At 20.0% G+C, this 25,225-nt stretch overlaps 3 protein-coding genes and 1 pseudogene across 4 annotated transcripts; 2 read left to right on the forward strand and 2 right to left on the reverse strand.

Annotated features, from left to right (window-relative positions):
* Positions 1–2,342: 2,342 nt before the first annotated feature.
* Positions 2,343–4,700, reverse strand: PmUG01_00053500 (annotated as a pseudogene). Its single transcript is given in 13 exon segments — positions 2,343–2,507; positions 2,522–2,689; positions 2,704–2,745; positions 2,760–2,783; positions 2,798–2,878; positions 2,889–2,893; positions 2,904–3,017; positions 3,031–3,048; positions 3,063–3,107; positions 3,122–3,181; positions 3,196–3,468; positions 3,557–4,366; positions 4,380–4,700. Coding segments are annotated over 13 exon segments (2,126 nt in total).
* A 7,374-nt stretch (positions 4,701–12,074) lies between these two features.
* Positions 12,075–14,667, forward strand: PmUG01_00053600 (STP1 protein; the record flags this gene model as incomplete). The annotated part of the gene is made up of 3 exons (XM_029004367.1): positions 12,075–12,095; positions 12,225–13,254; positions 13,637–14,667. 3 exons carry the CDS (start codon positions 12,075–12,077, stop codon positions 14,665–14,667), a joined length of 2,082 nt encoding a protein of 693 aa, XP_028859061.1.
* Positions 14,668–17,540: 2,873 nt separating this feature from the next.
* PmUG01_00053700 (tryptophan-rich protein) lies at positions 17,541–18,522 on the forward strand (the record flags this gene model as incomplete). The annotated part of the gene is made up of 2 exons (XM_029004378.1): positions 17,541–17,630; positions 17,734–18,522. 2 exons carry the CDS (start codon positions 17,541–17,543, stop codon positions 18,520–18,522), a joined length of 879 nt encoding a protein of 292 aa, XP_028859062.1.
* A 3,992-nt stretch (positions 18,523–22,514) lies between these two features.
* Positions 22,515–23,410, reverse strand: PmUG01_00053800 (fam-m protein; the record flags this gene model as incomplete). Its single annotated transcript, XM_029004389.1, has 2 exons — positions 22,515–23,192; positions 23,324–23,410. The coding sequence occupies 2 exons, from the start codon at positions 23,408–23,410 to the stop codon at positions 22,515–22,517; spliced, it is 765 nt and encodes a 254-aa protein (XP_028859063.1).
* Between the last annotated feature and the right edge of the window lie 1,815 nt (positions 23,411–25,225).

Raw genomic sequence — 25,225 nt, forward strand, 5'->3', positions numbered from 1 at the left:
TTTGAAATGTAAATAGGATATAACTAATTTTCTCAAACACCAACTATGTATTTTATAAAATTTACAAGTACATAAATGGTCATTAAACTACAAAATAAAGTAACTAAGTTCATTGTAGTTGTACCTCTATCGTTAGAGTAAAATATTGTTCTTCGTAATTTATTCCTTAACAAACAATAAATTTACTAAAGGATTAAGAAATAAAAAATGTAACAAAAATATTATAAACAAAAGTATTCTTACAAGGTAAGTAATAAAAGAGATATCCATACATGCTAAATATTCTATACTTTTTTTCTGAGTAATATTGGTATATTTCCGATATTAATATATAAATTAAATCCTCTATATAATTATTTTTCAAAAACAAAAAATATATTTATCACCTCAAATGACTAACATATAATAAACACTCATTTCTTGATTAATTTATTTTCCGTAAAATTTGAATTATGTTTGACATTACACTAATCTTTTCATCAATAAGTCTATTCAATATAATCACTTTCATTTTCAGAATCATCTTATCCAATTTTAAATAATATATCTTTAATATATATATTATTTGTTCTTTCTCATTTTCTGATAATAATATATCGGTTGTTGAATTTAAGGTTCCATCTTCACAGTTCTAGTTAACAAAATATTTATCTAGGATACGATTAATGAAAAAAAATATTTTTATTATTTATAATATTATAAATGTACATATAATGGAAATTTTCTTATAATACATTTAATTTCAGATATCAAAAATTATAAGTTAAACTCTCAACTATGTTATCATTAGGCCATGCAATATAAATTAGAACATCCCTAAATAAAAAATATAATTCTGATTTTTTACTATAATAAAAGATTACATTTTTTCTTTCATATTAGTATTGTTTAATTTTACAATATTTTTAATTAAGAAAAATAATAACTGTTTATCTACAAGATAGCGATATAATATATATGTATTTGCATTGCTCTTTTATATTATAAAAACGCATACAAATACATAAATAAATATAAATATAAAGTATAAAAAATCATATATAATTTTAAATATATTTTTGTAAATATTTTCAACAAATTTATATAAAAAGCAATAAAAAAAAAAAATAATTTTTTGTAAATCCAATAATATTCCTAAACGTTCCAAAAAAAAAAGAAATATATATATATATATATTATTAATATTCGAACAGAACAATTCTAAATTTTTATAATCAATAATTTCCATAATAAAATTAAAAAAAAATGACTTCTTTAGTTCATAGGGATTTTATTTCAGAATTAGTATAAATATAATATATGCTGTGAAAATTGGTGCATTAGCTTATACAATGTATATAGTTATTAATTTGTTGCTTATCATCCAAAAAATAATCTTTCGGCTATATACAGTTTATACCCACTAAAAATTACGTTATAATTAAAAATATAAATATTTGTACTACATACAACAGTATTGATAGGAATGAAAAAAAAAAAAATAATAACACAAATTTTTTATATGACACATGTTTTATTAAAATGTGACATGAACCTACGACATGAAAAGAATTTATACAGTAAAAATATAAAATTTATATTCTAGGATTAAATTAACGTACAAACGTTTTTATTTAAAACGTATTATCCAATTTAACAGTTTATATAATTGTACCATCTTATTTAATTGACATATTATTGTTTTTATATAATATAAAATAATGCATTCTTTTTATTATTTCTAAAGTGAAATTTATGAAAATTTAAGAATTAACAAATAATGTAATATATATATACTAAAAAAAAATTTTTATATAAGATCCTCATATACGCATTAATATCAATTTCATGGGAACCGGGCACCGACAATTTACTATATCTTATCTAAAATATAGATAATAAATAAATACAATTTAATAATATATGTAAAAATTTAATATATCCAAATATTTCAATAAAAAAAACTTTTATTAAGGAATCAAAAAAAAAAAAAACATTGCTTAAAACTTTTTAAATAAATATGCTACTATATAACATTAAAAATTACTATTTGTTTTATATACACATTAAAATATTGCTATTTTTATTGAATCATGTGTAACTATAACTTTTGTAGAAATATTCTAATAAGAATAAAAACAATTATATAATCTTGGAATATCTTTTAAATAAAACTTTGAATCTTCATATACTATGCCTCTTTTTCTATTTTACATAACTCATTTCTTTGCATTCTACTTTTTCTTTCTTCCTTAGATTATAACAAAATTTAAGAAATTTATTTCATAGATATCGTACAACTTCTCCTGATTATTATTCAAATATATTTTGAATTTGTCTTTATTAATATATAGCATGTATTATTCTACCACTTGATAACATTCGTCTATGTTATTATCACTATCTAAGGAATTTATGTATGCATCATTTTCTCTTATCCATTCTTTCAATTCTTCTCTGAAACAGTCTTCTCCCTCATAAGCATAATTTTTATTATTTTTTATATTCCCTAAAACATCTCCGTTAATATCAGTTAATTTTCCTCAATTTCTGGTTTAATATCTAAGTTTTTTCCTGTTATACATTCATTTATAGAATTATCGAAATGTGATTCCATATTTTCTATATACTCCTCATTTTTACATTCCTCTAATACCATCATAAATACTAGTATACACAGTTTTTCTAATAATTTTGTTTTAAAGTATTTATAAATACTTCATAATTTTCTTTGTTTTCCAATTCTTCTTTATTCATAAATAATATATCAACCTTTCTTCCTTCATTTCATATGTATCTATCATATTATATTTTCCTCTCTCAATTTTTCAAACAAGTCCTCTTCCAAATATTTTTCTACAATAGTACCCTTCCTTGATACCCAACGTCTCCATATATCTTTTTTCTTTCTAAAAATGGATCTTTTTCATTTTATTTGAAAGATATTTTCTTAATTTTTCACTATTTTTTATGTATGATCTTTCTTCTTTCCAATCATTTTTCAGATTGTTAAACCAATCCTTTTTTCTCATTTTTCCAAAAATTTATTCTTTCCACCCATTTACTCCATAGACTTTTTGTTTTTCAATTTCATTGGTACTTTTAATATTATCCATTACTACTTCATCATCTTTAAGTTAGTGTAGTTCATTTCTTTTTTTGTTAATACTTCTTGGCATATTGCTAAAAATTCTCCTTTGTTATATTCCCATCTTTATTTCTGCATTCTTCCAGTATTTCCATATGTACTTCTATAATAGTTATGGATCTGTCCTTTTTTCCGTATAATACATTTTCATTTTTGTTCATATTATGTTCTTGTATTTTTATTTTTTTAATGATTTCTTCGTCTTCATTTATTGGGTGTTCCAAATAATTATGTCTTAAAAATTTACTTCTGTTATAATAGGAAGGTACTAATATTCTCAGAAATTTAACTTCTCTTCTTTTTATCTTTTTCTTTTTTTTAAACATACCTATTAAAACATACTACAATTTAATAGAAATATATTTATAAAATAAAATATTACATTAATTACAAGTTTATGTTATTTTTAATATTTTAGTTTTATTTTACTTTAATAAAAAAGGAAAATACTATAATAACTAGAAAGCTTGTTAAAATATACGATATGTGGGCGTTATATTGATTTCCTTCTGTATCTGCAATATCTTTTAAAATTTATATATTATTTAGCATATACATTTCAAAAATATAATAATAAGTAAAATAAGTGATACCTGGTCTTTTAGAGGGTATAATAAAAACAGAACTTGAATCAGGTTTTAATGCTTCATCAGATGGTATAGTAGTTATATGACCAGTACTTTCTCCTAATCCACGAGTTATTGGACGATGTTCTACAGGATCAGATTCAGTCATTGAAGTAGGTTGTTCTGAATTTTTAGGAAACTTTGATTTTTCAGATTCTGCAATTGGGGAATCTACAGCTGATCCAGGTAATTTTCCTGTACTTATAGTTTCAGATGTTTCAAGTAATGATGGTCCTGAAGTTGAAGCTTCTTCTTGTAGTGTACTTTGATTTTCAGACGCATTTCCTCTTACTCCTAAGGATATGTCTTCTCCTTTTCCTTCTCCTCTTATCTCTTTTCCATCTTCTTCTTCAAATGGAACTGAAACTGAAGGTAAAGCTTCAGAAAGTTCACTATATATTTCAGGATTCAGCAAGTTATTAATTGGTATTGAAAATTTCAATTTCCTTTGTTCATATGAGGAATTTTTTTGAATGAGCTCTCTTTTTCCCTCAAAATATTTTTTCCTATCATTAATCCAGATATTATATTCTTTAAGTATTTTCATACAAGCTGGATCATTATTACAACTATATGTATTATTTTCTGTAAGGAAGGATTTTAGTCGATTGAGCTCTCTATTTTTTTTTTTCATGAAAATCTTTTACCTCATAACTTAATTCTAAAAGATTTCTCTCATTCTGCTTTATAATCATAGGGCATTCCCCATGTCTAGTTAGATCTTTATATTGAATTTTATACCAATTCTTTAGTGCTAAGTCCCATTTAGATTGATCAATATGTGCGGGTGCGTGGCTTTTCCCAATGATATAATCAGCCAGATCTAAGCAAGTTTTTCTAAATTTTCTTTTATTTTTCTCAACTCTTAAGGAAGAAGTTATTTTTTTAATATGTTGTCCTATGCTTGTAAATCTGGGATTTAAAATATATTGCACTGACGAAGAACCAAATCCATGCAAACCCTAGATTCAAAAAATTATTAGGAATTATTTAAGCCTTAATTTTTAATTAACTAATCTTTTGTTTTTACCACAAACTTAAAAATTGAGTATAAATTTAGATATATTAAAAAACATTAAATTTTACCAAATCCATGATGAAGCTACATTATTACTATAGGTAATTCTAAATAACTATCTGAACTAACAATAAAATTATATAAAATTTTATTTATCGATAGAGTAATTTTAAATTCTAATATATTAATTAAACGAAATTTTAAAATTATCAACATTACAGAAATTTATATGAGAATTATAAAAATTTTTAATACTTTAATATTTATTTTATATTCTTGATATCCTTTTTGTATTAAAAACTTATGTCACAAGAAGAGATATATCCTAATCCTAATTTGGTATTAAATAAATGTAAGTATATATTTTTATGTAAAATTCATACCTCTTTTTTAAAAAAAAAACCCAATAGCTAATAATAAAAAATTACAGTAGAAGTAACATTAATAAGACATACATCATTTATACATAAAATTAACAATAATATACGTAATATAACATTTTTTTTTATTTTTTTTGTACTAACACCTATATTTATAGTTATTTTTACTTGAACGCAAATAATAACTTTAATCTATTACTTGTTCAGAAACATATAATTTATAAGCAAAATCGTTATAAATACTTATAGTATGTTCCTCTTTATTGTCTTTTGTGATTTATTTTTGACATATGTCATGATAATATTATAACTTTATAAATAGTATTTTATATATACTTTTATCTCTTGATGAGAATTAATAATATATAAATTACACTAAATTGTTGCTATAGTTAAGGCAAATACATAGGATTAATATGTACGAACATGTCTAATCATTCTATATATATGAATTACATAAATTTCATTACTTATAGTAAATATTGTGAAATTTAATATTTTTAAATTAGTATAAATATTATATATAAGTGTTCTACTTGATATGTATGTTGCCACATTTGGATACGAATGATTCCATTAGGACTAAATTTTAATTAGTAAAATGGACATTAACGTATATTTATTAATAAAAATGCGTTTAACAACTTATTCAAAATATGAAAAATTATTAGGTTATACTTATAAAGAAAATAATTATACAATATGGTTAAAAAAAAAAAAAAATTTTGTTAGAACATTACAATAAAAAATAAAATTATTATAATTTCATGTAAATGCAATATTATATGAAATTAAAAAAAAATGTTGAACTTTCGTAATAATTTTTCTCTAATTATTAATATAAATGTTCAAATAAATAGATTAAAATTTATTATTTATTTTTTCAATTTTTACTGCATTTGATAACTATACGAATATATCTCTTTAACACTGTCAGTAAATATTATTTACTATAAAAAATAAAAATATTCGTATATTATTTTACAATATTTTTAAGACATGTATTTGCAAAAGAAATTACAGAAAAATTTAAATGTATTATATATATTACATGTTATTCTACTATAATGTAAATTTATATCTAATTTTAACACTTCACTTGTATTGGGTAAATAAAAGATTAAAAAATATTGAAAAAGTAATATAAAAAATATATATTAATAAATAATTAAATTTTTAATAATTTTATCAAGTAAACAGTTAAATTTATTATAGTTAAGTTTATTCATTCTATTTAAGATTTAATATAATAAAGCATTTTTAACTTTTTAAATTAGCTATATACAATTTTTTGTTCCTTCAGAAACACAATCATTTTATTTTAATTTCTTACGATATATGCAATTTTTTTTTTTTTGAAATATGTTGCTTAATAACCGTATACATTGGAATATATATAAATATAATATTATTGTATTATAGGATATTATATATTTAAGTTGTAATTGAATACATTATTTACATACATAAAAAACTTAAAATTGTATTTGAACATGTACAAACATAAAACAATATATGTTTTTCCTAAAATAATTTTAGATTATGAAAAAAAATAAGTAAAGTTTGCTTTCAAAAATTTATATAACCAAATTTTTTTTTTTTATTTAATATATTTTTTATTATTTTGCTTTTATAAATGATCAAAATTATTTTATCGTATCGAAATTTATGCTTCACATTTTATTAAAAGTAATGAAAAATTAATAAAAATTCAAACATATTACTGAATATTTTATTTTTTCGTAACATCATGAATATATTATTTATTTAAAAAATAATATTTAACATTAAAATAGATTTGTTTGTCATTTAAACATTTCACATTAAACACATTAACAGTATTACATTATATATTAAGCAGCACAATTTCTAGCTACAAATATACTAAAAAACAATCCTATATAATATTTTTCGATTACTTCATATAATACAATATAATTTTCTCATATTTAATTTGTATAAATGAAAAATTTAAGTTACTGTCATATATATTATTTTAAAAAGGTACACTTAAGTATTAAAATATTATAGTTCATACTATATCATTCTGCAGTCTGTAATTATAAATATATACTAATATTTCAAGCAGTATTAAAGCATAATATAGTAAAAAAATTATAACATAATAATTTATTTTACGATAAATATTTTTTAATTTTACGTTTTATCTTTTAGTAATACAAGTAAATATAGAGTCTACTAGTACTATACAAGAAATTTGTCTATATGTGTGATTTTTGTAAAAATTCAATAAATTATATCCCCATTATCTTAGTATAAAATATGAGATATTATTGTTAATATTCAATTAAAAATTTTTAATGCTACTTGATTACATACTTTTGTTCTCTATAGATTTGTTTAATATCAAATTCTAATTTATAGCATTTGCATTTTAATTTTTGGATTCCAGAGTTTATGCAATTTTTGACAAATTAATTATTATACTACAAGAACTACAATTTATATGTTAATTATACATTCATATATATGACATATTCCAACTGTTACGAATGTTTTGTTAATTTAACTATAATTATGTTTATCTATTATACTTACTATTCATAGTACGCTTATGCAATTATTTAATTATATATCCTTTACTATCCACTTATATATATTACATGCATGAATTGCTTATAAGAAATATTATGCATTCATACTGTATTAATACCGAATAATAAAATGGTTATTGGTTATACAATTATAATTAATGCTTTTTTTATTCATTCTTCATATGTACCTTATATTTTATAATTTTTCGTAAAATATTTGTCTTTTAATTTAATATATTTTTATTTTCAATGTTAAAATAGTTTATAAGTGTCTTCATCTATCAAATTTTTATGGTTCCATTAGGATAACACACTCATACTATTACATTTTCAGTATTTTTATTAAACAAAAAATTATTCTAACTTTTGTTTCTAAATTCATTCAAAACATACTTCATTATGCTTATTAAAGTCTTTTTTTATATTCACAAAGTTATCTGTTACTGAAAATTTATAAATTAGTATTTTGTTCTTTATATATTGTGCAATATCCCTTGTTACACTAATATATGTCATGCCTTTCAGAAGCACTTATCAGCATTTTACCATTTTGTTCACCTTCACATTTCGACATCTTTTAATTTTTTTTTTATTGAAAACAACATCATTGCCAAGTTGGAAAAAACAAATATTACTAAGAATTACATACAGAGAGAAACAATTCTATTAGAGTAATAAATAATTATCGTTATATATTAGGACTGTAAAAATGTGTTCACGTTTTTAATTAGAATGATATATAGTGTAATACAAAAGGAAACACATGAAAAATATTGCATTAAATATTAATCTAATTATGGAAAATTAATAAATAAATTAACACCTAGTAGCATAAGGTTGTTTATATGACAATAATCTCTATAATCAGTATTTTACTGAAACTAAACATGAATGATATTCAGCAACTTCATGTAGTTCATTAACATATTTTAACTATTCTACACTTTTGAAATTAGATATATACTTTTTACGAGTTCCATATTCACTTTAAAATTTTTGCAATTGATTACATGAATTATTTCTATTTTGCTCAGCATATCTATTTATATTACTATTATATAATTAATAATATTTTTCAGCATAGATGCGATGATTGTACATGTTAAATTGTTTAATAGTAAACTTTTTAGAATCAGTAATATATATAATTTATGTTAAAATGTATAATGAAAAAAGAATTTTATGGTAATCTTCTTTTTAGAAAAGTAAAAAAAAGATATCTTCAAGTAATATTTTGAAACTGCACATATAAAACATTATATTCCATAAAAATCGAACGTTTTATTTTTTGTATATATTGTAATATATAGCTAGTATAAATATATAAATAATACATTAAAATTGTTAATATTATTTTATATTATTTTCTTCTTTATATATGTATAATTTAGCAAATATAAAAAATACTTAATGTGAAAGGTTTCTGCACTTTATGCAGATGTACATATAAGAATGCATTTTCCTTATATAATATATATTCAATAAGGAAAAAATATAATATTTTACAAAGACAATAAATCATTTTTATAGTATTCCTTAATACAGAAAAAACATAAATAAGTTAGTAAATATATATATTTTGTTTTATTAAAACATCCCAAAAAAATATATAGGAACAGTTATTGTTACTAAAATAGAAAAATTCTCTTTAAATGTAAAGGTTCAATAGAACTTCAATATATACAAAGTTTATTTTTATTCTTTTTGTACGTTACATTTGTAGTATTATGAATATATAAAAATGCATTAATATTTATTTCATTCTAAACATCAGCTATATGTAAGATAGTTAGAGAACCTAGTTGTGCTAAAAACTAATAAAAACCAAATGAGCACTTCCATAAATTCTGTCATAACAAAATTATATATATATTAAAATGATAATAATATATTATTGTTAATTATTGTAAATTTTTTTTTTTTTTATTATTTTTTAATTATTCAATTGGAAGAATAATATTTTTTTTAAGTGAACAACAGTATAATGTATTTAGGTGATTATAATTAATATTGGGCATATATTTTTTTTATATTTATTAAAAATTTGGTTTTAATACATAATTAATACAAATATATTTGCATAATATTTCCTTTAAATGTATTCTTAATAAAATGTTATATATATATATTTAAACATGCTGGAATATCATTAGTGCATTTTATATGAAAATTCCACTTATTTAATATATCTATTTTAATACTAAAATATATTTTTTAAATAAATTAATAAAATAATCATTGAACTATGGAGAAATATCATATAATTCATAATAATATTTACTATTTTTTTCATTTATTTAACTTATATGTTATGTATAAACAGTAATGTTATGCAATAAATTTTATTATATATTAAAAATATAATAATAGAGGATACGTCAAAACAATAAGATTTTTCATACATATATAAAACAAAAAAAAAAAAAAAATAGAAGAAATAAATTGTTATATATACACTTGATAACAATTATAATAATGTTCTTCCAATATACTTTCACATATTTCAGAAAATTATATATTCTTTTATTTTGCTACCTAATCATCCACTATTACCTATATATTATGTACTATATTTTCCACATATCTTATACATTCAAATGAGATATTTTAAATATATAATATCTTAAAAAATGATGAATTATTGTCACATATATTCTCATGTACAATGTAATAAATAAAAATATTTTTAAAAAAATGAGATGGAATGTAAGGGATTAAAATATAAAGAACATAAAAAAAAAAAAAAAATTCAGTAAAAATAAATTCAAAAATTACAAATAAGTAAAAACCAATAATTCTTTAATATAACAGATTGGTTAAACATAATTATATTACATCAACCACTAATTCAAATAATTATTTACTAAAATTTACTAATATATATATTATTTTAATTTCTTGCTTATTCATTATCTTTTATATGCTTGTTTCAAAAGAAATTTTAAAATAAGTAATAATATATTTACATTAACAATTAATAAATTATATTGCAAGTAATATTTTTAAAGAGTTCTGTGATTTCATTTTTTGATTAATATTTAAAAATATATTATACGCTAATACTTAATTTTGTCATTCTAGATCATAAATGAATACTTAATAATAGTCTTAAAACGATTTTTTCATATTCATAGCAAATGCAGAAAAAAAAATAAAAATAGAAATAAAATTAAAAAAAAATTTTTATGATGTATTTATTAGAATATATATATGAATAAGTACAAAAAAACAGTTATGAAACTTCAATAATGTTGTATTATTTAATTTAATATATTATTGCATTTACGTAGAATTTAGTATTATTATTTTTCATTACATAGTTATAATTCATTTTACGATTTTTTAGACATATAGTACGAATAACGTTCTCACAAGTATATTCTAATAATTTTTCATATATTTCATAAGCACTCAACATTTTATTCAATAAATAATATACCTTAAGTTATTCTTTATACATTAACATTTAGTCCAAATGAAATCAATTTTATTCAAAAGTGGTAATAGACAAGTACAGAATATACATATGTATGTATATGTATGATAATGTATACTATTTAAAATTATTTTATAGCATAATATATAGCATAACTTATTAAATTTTTGGTAGAATATTTGCATATATTATTAAATGGATTAAGTGCATTATAATGTTATTTATCATTCTCAAAAACAGAAACAATATAGTATAATTTATATATTATTATTTCCCATTTCTATATATAAGGTATTAAAAATAAAAAACTGTTAACAATATAATTACAATGTCATGCGAAGTATTGGAAAAATGATAAATGTAACATAATAACAAACATACAATAAGTGTTAATAATTATCTGGTTTATAGATTATTTATTTTCCAAAAAAACTTGAACAAAAAGAATTGTTTACCTTAATACACAATAGTATTTATATACTTTATTTTGCGTTAAAAAAAAAAAAAAGAGCCAAAAGAAAAAGCAATAAATTGATTAATAATATTTATATATAATAAATTTTAACTTATTTACATTTAATTTATATGTAATTTTTTTTTTGTAAGTTATTGGGATCCCTATAATAATGGTTATATAAATTTTATACACTAATATATACTTAACTACCATTTAATTTCAAAACATATTTAGGATATATCTTCCGTTGTTTTATATTTATTTAAGGTAAAATAAGATAAAACTCTTACAGAATATATAATAATAAATTTATTTACTTTATATTTCTAATATAAATTACTACATAGCTCATAAATATGTAATTCCTCTTAATACATCTTAATTTTTAAAATACGCTATTGATACAAAATGTGCACGGTTAAATTTCTTTAACATTTTCATTTTCAACGAACTAGAGCATCGATATAGGGTCATTATGGAAAATTGTATACCTAAGGTAATATTCATTTTTTTTTTATACAATTATATTCATACATAAATTATTTATTTATAATAAAATATGTTACAGTGCAACTAACGTAATACTTAATACTTAGGTAATTTTTAATAATTCTTTTAAATTCAGAATTTCGCTCTTTCTGGATCGGCAGGATTTGGACTACAACACACACAACAATTTAGGACTATTAGAGCTCACATACAAAATAAAACTAATTTCTTAAAAACGGCAAATAACGAAAATTCATTTAAAGAAGAATGCAAACAATTAGCTGATTTTCTAATTAAGAATATGTCTCCTCCTCTGTATACAAGCCAACGTATGTGGGAATCCTTATTAAAGTTTCATCTACATCAATACTTTAAGGATATAACTAATTATGGTGGATGCCCCATGATCTTAAAAAAAGAACATAAAGAACTTTTAGAATTAAAATATAAAGAAGAGGATTTTTGTAAAAAAAGAACTAGATATTTGAAGGAAATAGAGAACTTAAAAAAAACTAACTCAGGTAAATGTGAAACTATATGTTTAAAAAAATGCAAAGCATATAATGCATGGATTATAGAGATGCAGAAGCAATTTGAAGAAAAGAGAAACCTCTTCGAAAGTTGTTACAAAAAAGGAAGTCCCAAAAAAAAATCAAAAAAACAAATCCCAGAACCAGTATGCAACATATTGGATCAGAATACATTTAAAGAACTTTCTGAATGTATAACCCCGAATTCAGTAGAAACTACTGAAAGTTTACTTGAAACAGAAAGTAAAGGTTTAGAAACTCAAATTCAAAATACAGATCAAATTATATCCAAATCTCACGTCCAACAAGAAACAGATGTGCAAGTTATACCCGAACATCAAACTGAAATTGAATCACATATTTCACCACAACCTCCACCAGAACATATTAAAAGTGAAGTTTCAGAAATTAAACATTCAACTAAAGAAACTGAGGATTCACAATCTTTAGCAGATGCATCATTAGAAGCAGCTAATAGTTCTGAAGATGTACATGTAGCATCAGAAGTTACTGATGCATTACTCTCTCCAACTCTTCAAGACATACAATTATCTCCTGATCCTGAGAATACCCAGCCAACTGATAAAGCATCGACATATACCTTAGCACGTAGTCCTCAAATATCCCATACTACAGGTATCACTAATTCTACTTATGTTTCTACATTTGAAATAACTATATTAAATAATATATACATATATATGTATAAAATACAATTATAGGTACGACATTAAATCCAAGTGATAAATATACATCATCTATTTTAATAAGCTTGGTAATTATTATTATATTTTCTCTTTTTATTAAAGTAATATAATAATAAAGGCTTAAAAATATGAAAATCATTTATTTATTGTAATAGCTTATTTTATAAAAATGTTTTTCTTATACTATAGTTTGCTTTAACTGGAATATATAAAAAAAAAAAAGATAAGTAGAAGACATGTGAAATTTCTGAGATTGCTTGTACCTTCATTTTCTAACAAGAAAAGTAAAATTTTTACGGATGATCCTTTAGAACACACAATATATGATGATGAAGAAATTATAAAAAAAATAAAAATAAATGAACTTACAAAAAATGTAAATTTATCAAAGCGAACAAGAGACAGATCCAAAATCATAGTAGAAGTACATATGGAAGTACTCGAAGAATTCAGAAATAAAGAATGGGAAAACATCCAAGACGAATTTTTAGAAATATGCATAGATGAGTTCACAAAAGAGGATAATATAACCTTTCCTAATTTAATTGATGATGATCTAATAATAGAAAATATTAAATGTATAAGTGATATTAAAAAACAAAATATTCTATGGAATAAATGGATACAAAGACATAGAAATCTTTCTCAAAATCTTAAAAAAGACGATTGGTTTAATAATTTGAAGGATGAATGGAAAAGAGAAGTATCTTACATACAAGAAATGGAAGAAATAAAAAATAAATCTTCAAATGAAAATCAAAAGGTTTCATTTTTAGAAAGGGAAAAAGATATATGGAGACAGTGGATATCAAAAAAGGGTATGATTATACAACAACATCTTGATCAGTACTGGAATAATGGATTAGCGCAGGAGTTGCAGAATATCTCAGATGAATATGTAAATGAAGATACTAAAAATTATGTATCACTATTAAATGTAGAAGAATTGAACCACAAAGAAAATAATGAAGAATTATATAAATATATAAAAAAAAAATTATTAACAAAGCTTTGTATTCTCGTGCTTATAGCAGTATTAGAAGAATGTAAAAAGGAGGTAAACCTTGAAAATAGGGAATCGTATTTGGATAGATTCATAAATGAATGGAAGGGAGAAGGATATTCAAGTAAAAAACAAGAAATTACAGAAATTATAATTGAATATAATAACAATGATATAGAAAATAAAAGAAATGAGGAATTTGATGCTCATACATGGAAAGATTGTTTCAGAAATGAGATAGACGATTGGATAAGAGAAGATGACTTATATGCAAATTATATAGTTAGTGATAGAACAGTAGACAAATCGGATGAAATAGCAGAAAAACCGTTTCTATAAATTCATAGGTATACTTCCATAATATATTTAAATGATATTTAAGAAAAAAAGCTATTAATGAAAAATATTATTTAAATTTTTTAATGTCTCTAGATAATAAAGAAAATGAATATAAAGTAATAAAGAGAAAAAAAAATTCATTAAATATGAGGTTTGAAATTGAAGCACTTCAAATATATTACAATTATATGTACATTTTTTATTTTTGTAATATTATCCATTAAAACAATATATTAATACTTGTTTCAATAAAAGTAATAAGATATTAATATACCTATACAAAAATGCAGTTAATATTAATATTTTCAGAAAATGTTAAACTTGGAAATAATTATAATTTGGAATAAGGAAACAAAACAAAATAAATAAATTGTAACACTATTCTTGAATTAATACAATATTATTACAAAAATTTCTGTAATTTCATTTTATCCTATTACTTCATAATATGTAGTTATTTTCACATTTAGAAATATATTTATTTGTATTTTTTTTACATTCCCATAGTTCGACCGTTTGATGTTTTAATTTATATAAAGATTTTGTTCATAAAAAAAAAAAAAAGGAAAAAAACTCCTTATAGAAACATAATGATAATTTACAGGAAATTTATATTATAAGTTACATTAAAGAAAAATGTATGCTATATACTTAATGGAAACATCTTAATCTGTTATGAGTTAATTGATGTTTGTATATTAATAGCGTTTATTTATTGTATATCTTTAAACATTTATCTGTTAGATATATTTGTGTTCTTTTAATTTATTTATTTTTTCTCCACATTAAAAAATTATATTTAAAAATTCCATTTCTTTATGACGAAATTCATTTTTTCCATAATATATATGGCATAATAAACGAAACACATTCACATATATATATATAAATATATATATTGATAAAAAGAATGTTTTTCCATTCATAGGAAAATAGTAAAAATATAGCATAAATCATTTTGGTTTATAATTTACTACAACTCTGGGAGCCATTCTCAATTAGGAAGTGTTATATAATGATATTTCTAAAGGATTGTATTATTTATTGTATTACTTATAAATTGCTAAAATGTAAAATAATTATTATTAATGATTTATAAAATATTATTAAAAATATCAACTTTATAGTAAATCATGGAAATGATATATCAAATCCATTTTTCAATATTATTATTCATTTGCCATGCTATGCTACGTTATATAAATATATTTTATGATATTATCATTTTATGTTCTCACTAAAACATGATATTAATTAATTTTTAACTAAATACTCACTTTTAAATTTAATAAGTTAATTTTTCCTTTTAAAATATAAATCCCTTTTTACCTTGTGCATATTTCAACAACCATAAAAAGTTTGGTACCCATATTTTTTATAATATTTTACTTCCTATTAGAAAAATTTTTTTTTAAAATTATTCTGAAAATATTAATTTAAATTTTTTAAAATTACAATTCTTAATATATATTAATAAATAAAAAATATTTTTATTATAAAATTTTATTAATATAACAAATAATATTCCTGTTATTAACGTATAATAGTAAAAAATTATACAAGCAAACTGTTATTCCGTTTTCTTTAGAATTATTAAAATTCATACCAAAGAGATATATAATAATTTTTTCTTAGGATATTTCATTAAATTTATTCTTATATTTTAATATCAGAAATATTCTATCAGTAAAAAAATTAAATAATAAAAATATGTAAATAATGTTTCTTTTAATTAAACAAATTGTGTGAAAAATAATGGCAAGCATCATAATTTTTTTTTTAGAACTTCGTTTATTAATAAAAAAAAATTGTACAAAAAATATAAAATATGAAGCTAAAAATAAAATAAAAAAATGAAACAATAATTAACATAAAAAAAGAAATAATTAAGAAAGTTTAAAAAATTAAGATATAAAGTAAAAAGAGAATAAAAATAAAAAACGAAGAAGAATATATATAATACATAAAATAAATTCAGAAAATAATAGAACGATTAGAAAAATAAAAAACAAAATTAAAAAAACTCCTAAAATTTTGAAAAAAAGTGTAAAAAAACCTAAGGAAAATATAATCCATTTTAAATGTTGAAAAGTTTTTTTTTAATTCCTTATTATTATTCTCTGTATAATTGTCAATTATGTTTAAACATAATTTAAGTATAAATTCAATATTGTAATTTTTATTTTTTTGTATTTTTTTCTAATTTAATTTTTATCTTCATTTCTAAATTATTATATTTATTATATTCACATAATTACGCAGAATAATATTTTCATAAAAAAAAAATTATAATAACAAGAATGTTAATAAAGAGGTAAGGTATTTATTAATAAAACATATATGGATAATATTGATGATATACTTATATGTTAAAAAGTAACGAATTGGATTACTTATCATAACGCTTGAAATTTTATCTTTCTATCTATCTATATATATATATATATACATATACATGTTTAGTTTAAGTTTTACAATAATCCTATATTTTATTATTATTTATATTTTAAAATTAAATATTTAAAAAAAAAATAATAAAAAATATAATTAAATATTATTAAAATATTGTAAGATGACACAGGTACATAAATAAATATTTAATTACATTTAAGTAAATATAGGTGTTTCTCTATAGAATTGTTTTAACCTTATTATAAAAATTATAATACTTAATTTTTTGGATCCATATTTTTTTCATTGAAAAATTTTTATTTTATTATTTTTTTTAAATAGTAATTTAAATACTTTTTGTAAACCATTTTCTCATGTTCCGCGTTATTTTTATACTTATTATTTTAGAGTTCATGCTTTTGTAATTTAATATATTTTATTGAAAGATAAATAATATAATATAAAACTATAAAATATTTAAGATGAAATCAATACTCCTTTTTGTATTAGCGTCCGCTATTATATTTAAATTATCTTCTACCTCTGAAAATGTTAATGGTTGCTGTAGTGGGGTAATATAAAATATTTCAAATAAATATATTTAAATTTTAGTTAATTCTACCTAAAAATTATGTTAATATAAAAAACATATATTCTTTTTTATATTTTATTTAGATATTTACTGGAAAAACAAAACCTGCACTTTGTAAATCTTATACTACTTCTGAAGATATGCCAATAGCATATTTAAGACAAACGATAGAGAAAAACATTCTATCAGAATCACGTAAAACATTTGATTGGGAATTATGGCTGAGAAAACAGAAAAAAGAAATGATAGACGATTTTGAAAAGGAACATGCTGCATGGTTAAAAAACAAAAATGAAGCATTTAATAATTTTTTAAACAGATTAGAGGAAAAATGGTCCCATTATAATCCCAGAATGCACGAAGAATATCAGACAGATCTTTATGATGTATGTTCTAACTGGAGTGACGATGAATGGATAGAGTGGTTCAGAACACGTGGATTAGATTATATAATATCAGATTTTGAAAGTTGGTTCAACGAAAATATATCCTCTTACAATAAAATTATGACATCCAAATTGATTAACTGGAGTAAAACGAAGAAATATAAATGGAATTCAGATCCATATAGATTTTACGAAGAGCGTTATTGGGTACATTGGAATGAAAAAGCATTACATGAAGATCCAGATATTTATATAAAAGTTTCATCCTTTTTATATTGGGTAAAAAGAAGAAAAAATGAAAAGAAACAGTGGGACCTTTTAATTAAGCGTATTGATAAAAAATATGTAGATAACAATAACCCAAAGTTGACACAGTGGTGCATAAAAACTATGGGGGCTTATAATAATTGGTTAACATCCTTTTATATAAATTGGATAGAAAATAAATACTGGAATTGGTGGATTATAGAAAAAAAGATGAAATAGACTTGTGAATAAAAATAATAAATATTATATAAAAATGAACGGAACGTAATTACAAAATTTTCTTCTATTTAATTTCCAAGGTGGATATTTCATCATGCAAAAATGAAGGCTAGGAGACAGAAAAATATGCATAATGAAAAATATATAAAATAGAGATTTATAAGTTAACTATTTTTCATTATAGAGCCATGTGAAGTGAATATCTTATATTTTTCTTAAAGGAAGAAGATGACTATTCTAAAAAAAAAAAAGTAGAATAAAAATAAAGCTCGATCACTGAAAACAAAAATTGAAGAGGGTAGTGTTTACATTTGAAAAATCACATTAACTCAAAACATAGAATACTTATATAATGGTAAATGTAATTTTTGAAACCTAAATAAAAAATCACCATTTATTTTTAAATTTATTAGCATTTATTGTATTTGTGTTTAAATAGTGTTTATTTTTTTACATTTATTTTTGGTTATAGAATTTTTTTAGTATATGTAAAATATAATATTTTAAAAAAGGACTTTTGTTATTTTCTTGTAAGTCATAAAAATAATTTAATATTTATAATTATATATACCATTATGCGTTTTTATTACACAAATAATTCTTAGTTATTACTATATTTATTTCCATATATCATAATCATACTTCTATAATTAGTATATCTCATATAATTAAACACTTTTCTTTATATTTAAATTTATTAGTGAGAATATAAACATTTCATTCTACAGTTAATATTAAAAAAAAAGAGTATATAAATCCACATTTGAATAAATTTTTTTATCTCATTAATATTAAAAAAAAATTGAATAAAAAAAAGCGTACTTTGCACTATATAACATGAGCTTTGTTTAATTTATAAAAGTATTTATATAAATTACCCTCAATTTATTGACTTAAAGGTTATTATATTTTTATTAGATAAATAAGATTTAATAATCATTTTTAATCATAATGTTTCACATTATGACATTTAATAATATTATTCAAAATTATATGTATGAAGTTTTTGTATTATTTTATATAATATAAATTGAAAGGATTACACGCTATATATTTAACTATTATTATAAAGGATTAAAATATTTAAATACTTTCTAGTACATTTTTATGTTTATTTTATTTATTATACTTCTGGAAGATGGTTTTCAATTAAATATATTTTTTTTTTTCTACAGTCGCAGAGTTAATATATTATCTAAAATTTTATTATTTCCTTTTTTCTTCATTTCTTCTAATAAAGTATCCCTTTAAAAATATATTTCATTGTATTACCTCTTTACATACAAATATATATCCTTTTTTTTTGTTTAATTTTTAATAACAAAAAATAAAAGGTACTAATTTTCCCTTTTTTTTGGCATTATCAACATATATTGTAACTCAATATTCCATATTAACGAAAAATTAAAAATTATATAATTTAACAAATATAGAAATATGTTCGTAGACAAAACATACATATCTTAAATTCACTTATATACATGTCAAATATTAAGAATATAATACGTGCGATAGATAGTATTCTATGAGAATGGCCTACAATGATAACGTTTATATATTCGTATTGAAAAATTGACTGATAACTTGAAAACTATTCACAAAAAAGCAAAACAATGGAAAAATTAGTAGATAATTTACAAAAATTCTATCTACTTTAATATTTCGAGACTACAAAAAGAAGTAAATATGGATAAACTCTTTTATTTAATTAATAGAAGTATTCCTTTGTTAAGAAAAGGAAAAATAATAAACAATGGAATTTATAGCTAAATGAATAAGAAGCTTTGAATTAGAAAAAACATAGAGGTAAATCAAACAAGTGTTATATCTAAGAATAAATATTAAAACATTTATAAAATTTGCCTCTATTTAACTACTAAAGATGTTACGTTTCATGGTTTCATTATTTAGATTTTATGCTTAGGATTCTGTGCTTAAGTTTCGGATATTACATTATAATAACGCATGGAATAGACACAATGAAATGGAACCCTGAAAAATGTGTTAATCAGTTATATTTTTCATTTAATATAAATCATAAATGTTCAATACATTAACATAAATTAGTATTATTTTAAAAAAATTTTAAATAAATGGATTTATAATAACGCTTATATAAAATCTTCATAATTAGAACAAAATACAATAGTTATTTAGTAGACACTAAAATATGCATATAATTATCACTATAATAATAGTATAATATAATAATTCTTTACAAAAGATCATCGAAAAAAAAAACAAATTAACTATATTACACAAAAAAAAACGTATAAGATATATTATCCATACAATAAGTATTTAATTATTATTAATTCAACAACTGTGTTACACTATATACTTCAAAAATTTAATATATGAAATGTATATAATATTGATATATAAAAGTTATAGCAAGGAAATTTTCACGAAATAAAATCTAATTTTCGAAATACCTAAGCCAAAATTAATTAATAATACTTATATCACTAGAAAAATATACATAATCTATTGAGTTTATATATTTCTACTTTGTAACTATCCTTTCAAATGCTTGGATATATATCTTCTTCTATAAATATTCATCCATGAATGTAATTAATAAAATAATATAATATATAAACAAAATATAGGTGATTAAGTGATTTATAAATATTAACACTTAATGTGTTTAATGTAAACATGAATTATAATTTATTTTACTAGTCAATAATTATAAAAAATGTTATATATATTATTGTTATATCATTGTTAATTTGAAAACATTAATTATATTTTCTGATTCTATTTTCTCTAATTACTAATCAAAATTAGATGTATTATTATTTTAAAATATTAATACAATAAGAATACAATAATATTGTAGCAAATTAACAAAACGATTATATAACTTTAGAACATCTACATACAATAAAACATGACTACTTTTATATTCATTTTCAGTAACAAATTATATATATTTATATACCTCAATTATTCCATCTGATATAAAAATTTTATATTCTCTTTATTTATAGTATATTGTTAATTATTACATTCTAAATAAATGAAAATATTACCTATTAATATCTGTTTAAAACTAATTCACAAATTTAACTTTTCAATGATATAAAAAATAAAATAAATATATAATATATTTATATAATACCAAAATAATATATATTAAAATAATTTATAAAAAATAGAATCAACAATACAATCAGGGATTATAATAATATAATAGTTAGTTTTTACTTTTCAATAATTACGAAGTTTCATAATGCAAAAATTATAAAACAATCATAAATTTTTCATATTTAAAAAGGATATTATTTTATTATATATTTTTATTTTAATAATTATGTAATAAGAAAAACACCAAAAGACTTATAAGAATATTTTTTAGATAAATATATTTTCCTACATATAGCTCATATAAAATATTATATAAAATAAATAATAATAATGTTTTTGTGCGAAAATATATCTCTATATATATTTCAATGCAAAATGGCGTGCTCACATAGTTTTATTATAAACTAAACAAAACATATTTATTGTTAATTTAAATCAAACCATATATTTTCTTTAATTACCTTAACAAATAATGATTTTATAAAAAAATAAGTTACAGAATAGAAAACATTAATTGTTAATTAAAATATAATTTATATGAGATATATAAAATTATACTAAAAATTCTACTATTTATTCATTTTGAAGCACAGACATATATTTTTCGCAGAAAACTATTTATATGTACAAGTATAATTATTATAATAATTATTTTTAGATAAACATAAATTATATGTTAAAACAATGATAGGAAAAATTTTAAAGGTTCAACTTCACAAAAAAATATAGAACATATATTTATATTATTGTGTATTTAAAAGACGTGTTATATTCATGGATATTTTTAATATATTAGAAATTTTAAGGATGTTTATTAAGAATATAACTAAATATATTACAGATTTTACTTAAAATCAAAGACTGAATTACACAAAAATATACGTTTACTATTATTTATTTTACTCAGTAATCAATTTAATTTTGCTATATTTTTCATTATTCCTTAAGATCTTACAAATTCCTGTTACAAGCAAAATTATCGATATAACTATAAGTATACAAAATAATGTTAAAAATACATAAGCATTTGCTGTTTTCCCCCACTCTTTTACAAATCCACACAAAATTCTCCATATATTTTCTTCACTAAGATTTTCCCATCCATTTTTGAAAAAATCTAATTTTCCTAATAAGGGTATTCCTATTGCAAACAAGTAAAAAATGATAAACATAGCAACTATATATCCATAATTTTTAAATTTTATTTTTTTTAAAGCTACAGCACACATTCTCCTTTTTTTTTCAAGAAAATGTTCATAATCTTTTTTTTTAATCCATTTTTTTTCAAAATGGAAATGTTTTCCATCAAACATTCCATTATTAAAATCAATAACTTCTGTATAGAATTGAGCTTTGCTTAACGAATTTCTATTATATTCCTGTATTTTTCCTTTGACTCCTTTTTCATTATTATACATATTTTTTTTTTCATATTCTCTATTATGTAATATATTTGCTTTAAAATCTGCAACATCTGAAATTTTGTCCCTACTATATTTTGTTAGTAATCTACAATTTCTTGTATCTAATTTTTCACAGGGATAGCAGTTCTTATCCAACAATTTGTTAAAAATGTTCTAAAAAAAAAAAAAAATAATAACGTAAATATTTATTATGTAAAGAATAAGTAATTAATACAAAGAAACAATATAAATAAAAATTACATACGAAATGTATGAATAAATATCCTTATATAAAATTATCATACTGCATCATGGTTGAAAAGGCATATCCAAAATAAAAGAATAGACGAAGCTACTTCAATAAATAAGAGTAACTCATTTTTCTGTTCCATGATTTAGTTATATAATAGTCTGATATATTCACTAAGTAAAAATATTAAGAATAATATAATATACTTCTAGAGATAATATTGAAAAAAAAAAATTTTTAATTTAATTTTATTATTACTTCGTAAATAATTAAATTTATATAAATATAATACATGTTACCACATCCGTAAATAAATATAACTGGAAAAATATATCATATATTTTTATCTTAGTAAATTTCAAAAAAAAAATATGATTCATTAAAATAAATAATATTAATTCATTCATAAGTATTCAAAATATACAATTATTTAATGTAGTGCACTACGTAACTAATTTTTCCTTAAATCTTTTAAGAGTAAACTAATAGAAAAATATGCTATATATTATTACGTTGATAGAGTTCTTATACAATAGAGAATATAGATAATATTTATATATGTATATTATATTTTTTTACATATTAAAACAATAATTGATAATTTTGAGGATGATATCTTATTAATAATTATAACTCTACGATAATTATATATTGGGATAATTTGTTGTATTTTTCTTAGATAATACTAGTTATTATAACAATATAATAATAGCAATAATTGTAGTAATAAACAAATATAGCAATATTCTGTATAAAATTTTTTATTAAATTATTTATAACGCCTTCATTAGTTACTACTTGAGCTCATGTGTTCCTTTATTATATATAATTTTTCCAAAAAATTAAGTTCATATTATTCCATCTAATCCATTAAGATACATATATTTAAAGGTAAATAAAGACAAAAAAAATTTTTATTCATTATAATATTTTAAAATATTATGTTCATTTAAGTTATATTAACCCCCATTTTTTCTAAATGAAACGTTTAATATATATAGATTTAATTTTTTTTATATTTTTTTAATTAAATATATGTATTTATAACATATATTAACATAATAGAAAATAAAAGACAAAAAATGGAAATTAGGTGTAAATTTAATATATAAATATTATATGTAATTGTGTTCATTTTAAAATATTTCAAATAAAATATATTTACAAATAAGTTTTTTCAGTTTATAATATATATACAAAAAATAAGAAAAGATGATAGAATTATTTACTGAAATATATGATATAGTAAATTCTATGTTGAGAGTTTTAAAACTAACATATCATATTTTTATTTATTCTTTTACAAATAAATAATGTCAGTAATTTAATTTAGGGATATAATTTAAAAAATGAACATACATAAATATTGTTTCGTTAAAAATTTCATTACGAGTTAGGATGTTTTGTGTTTATATATTTCCCTTTCTTAATTATTATATAAGAGAATCTAATACGTATATAAATGTTATCTAGAAAAAATATTATTGTAATCATCAATTATTAAACTATTTTTTTTTTTTTTCTAAAATATTACTATTCAATTGAAACAATTAAGATATTATAAAAAAGTAAAAAAAATTAAAGTTAAAGTTCTACATATATATTTTAAAGAAACAGCTTATGAACAACATGATTATTTTACTTTCATTGCTTAAAATCATTTGACGAGTTGTTAATTTATAAATGCTCTTAATTTTTTTAATTTTGTTGAAACTATAACAATTCTATTAACTCTTTAACTTAGGTTAATATATCCATCTATATTATAAATTAACCAATTTTAATAACTTATAATAATTCATATATAACTTATTAAAAATATATCATATATATAATGAAATCGTGCTAAATATTTATATGTACTAAGAATTTATCATGATTAAAAACGGTCATTGTTTCTACAAATTTTTTCAAAATTATTTCTTATTAATTATTTATATACATATCTAAATTATTA

This window comes from Plasmodium malariae, assembly GCF_900090045.1.
Source record: "Plasmodium malariae genome assembly, contig: PmUG01_00_28, whole genome shotgun sequence".
NCBI classification, from domain to species: Eukaryota; Apicomplexa; class Aconoidasida; order Haemosporida; family Plasmodiidae; genus Plasmodium; species Plasmodium malariae.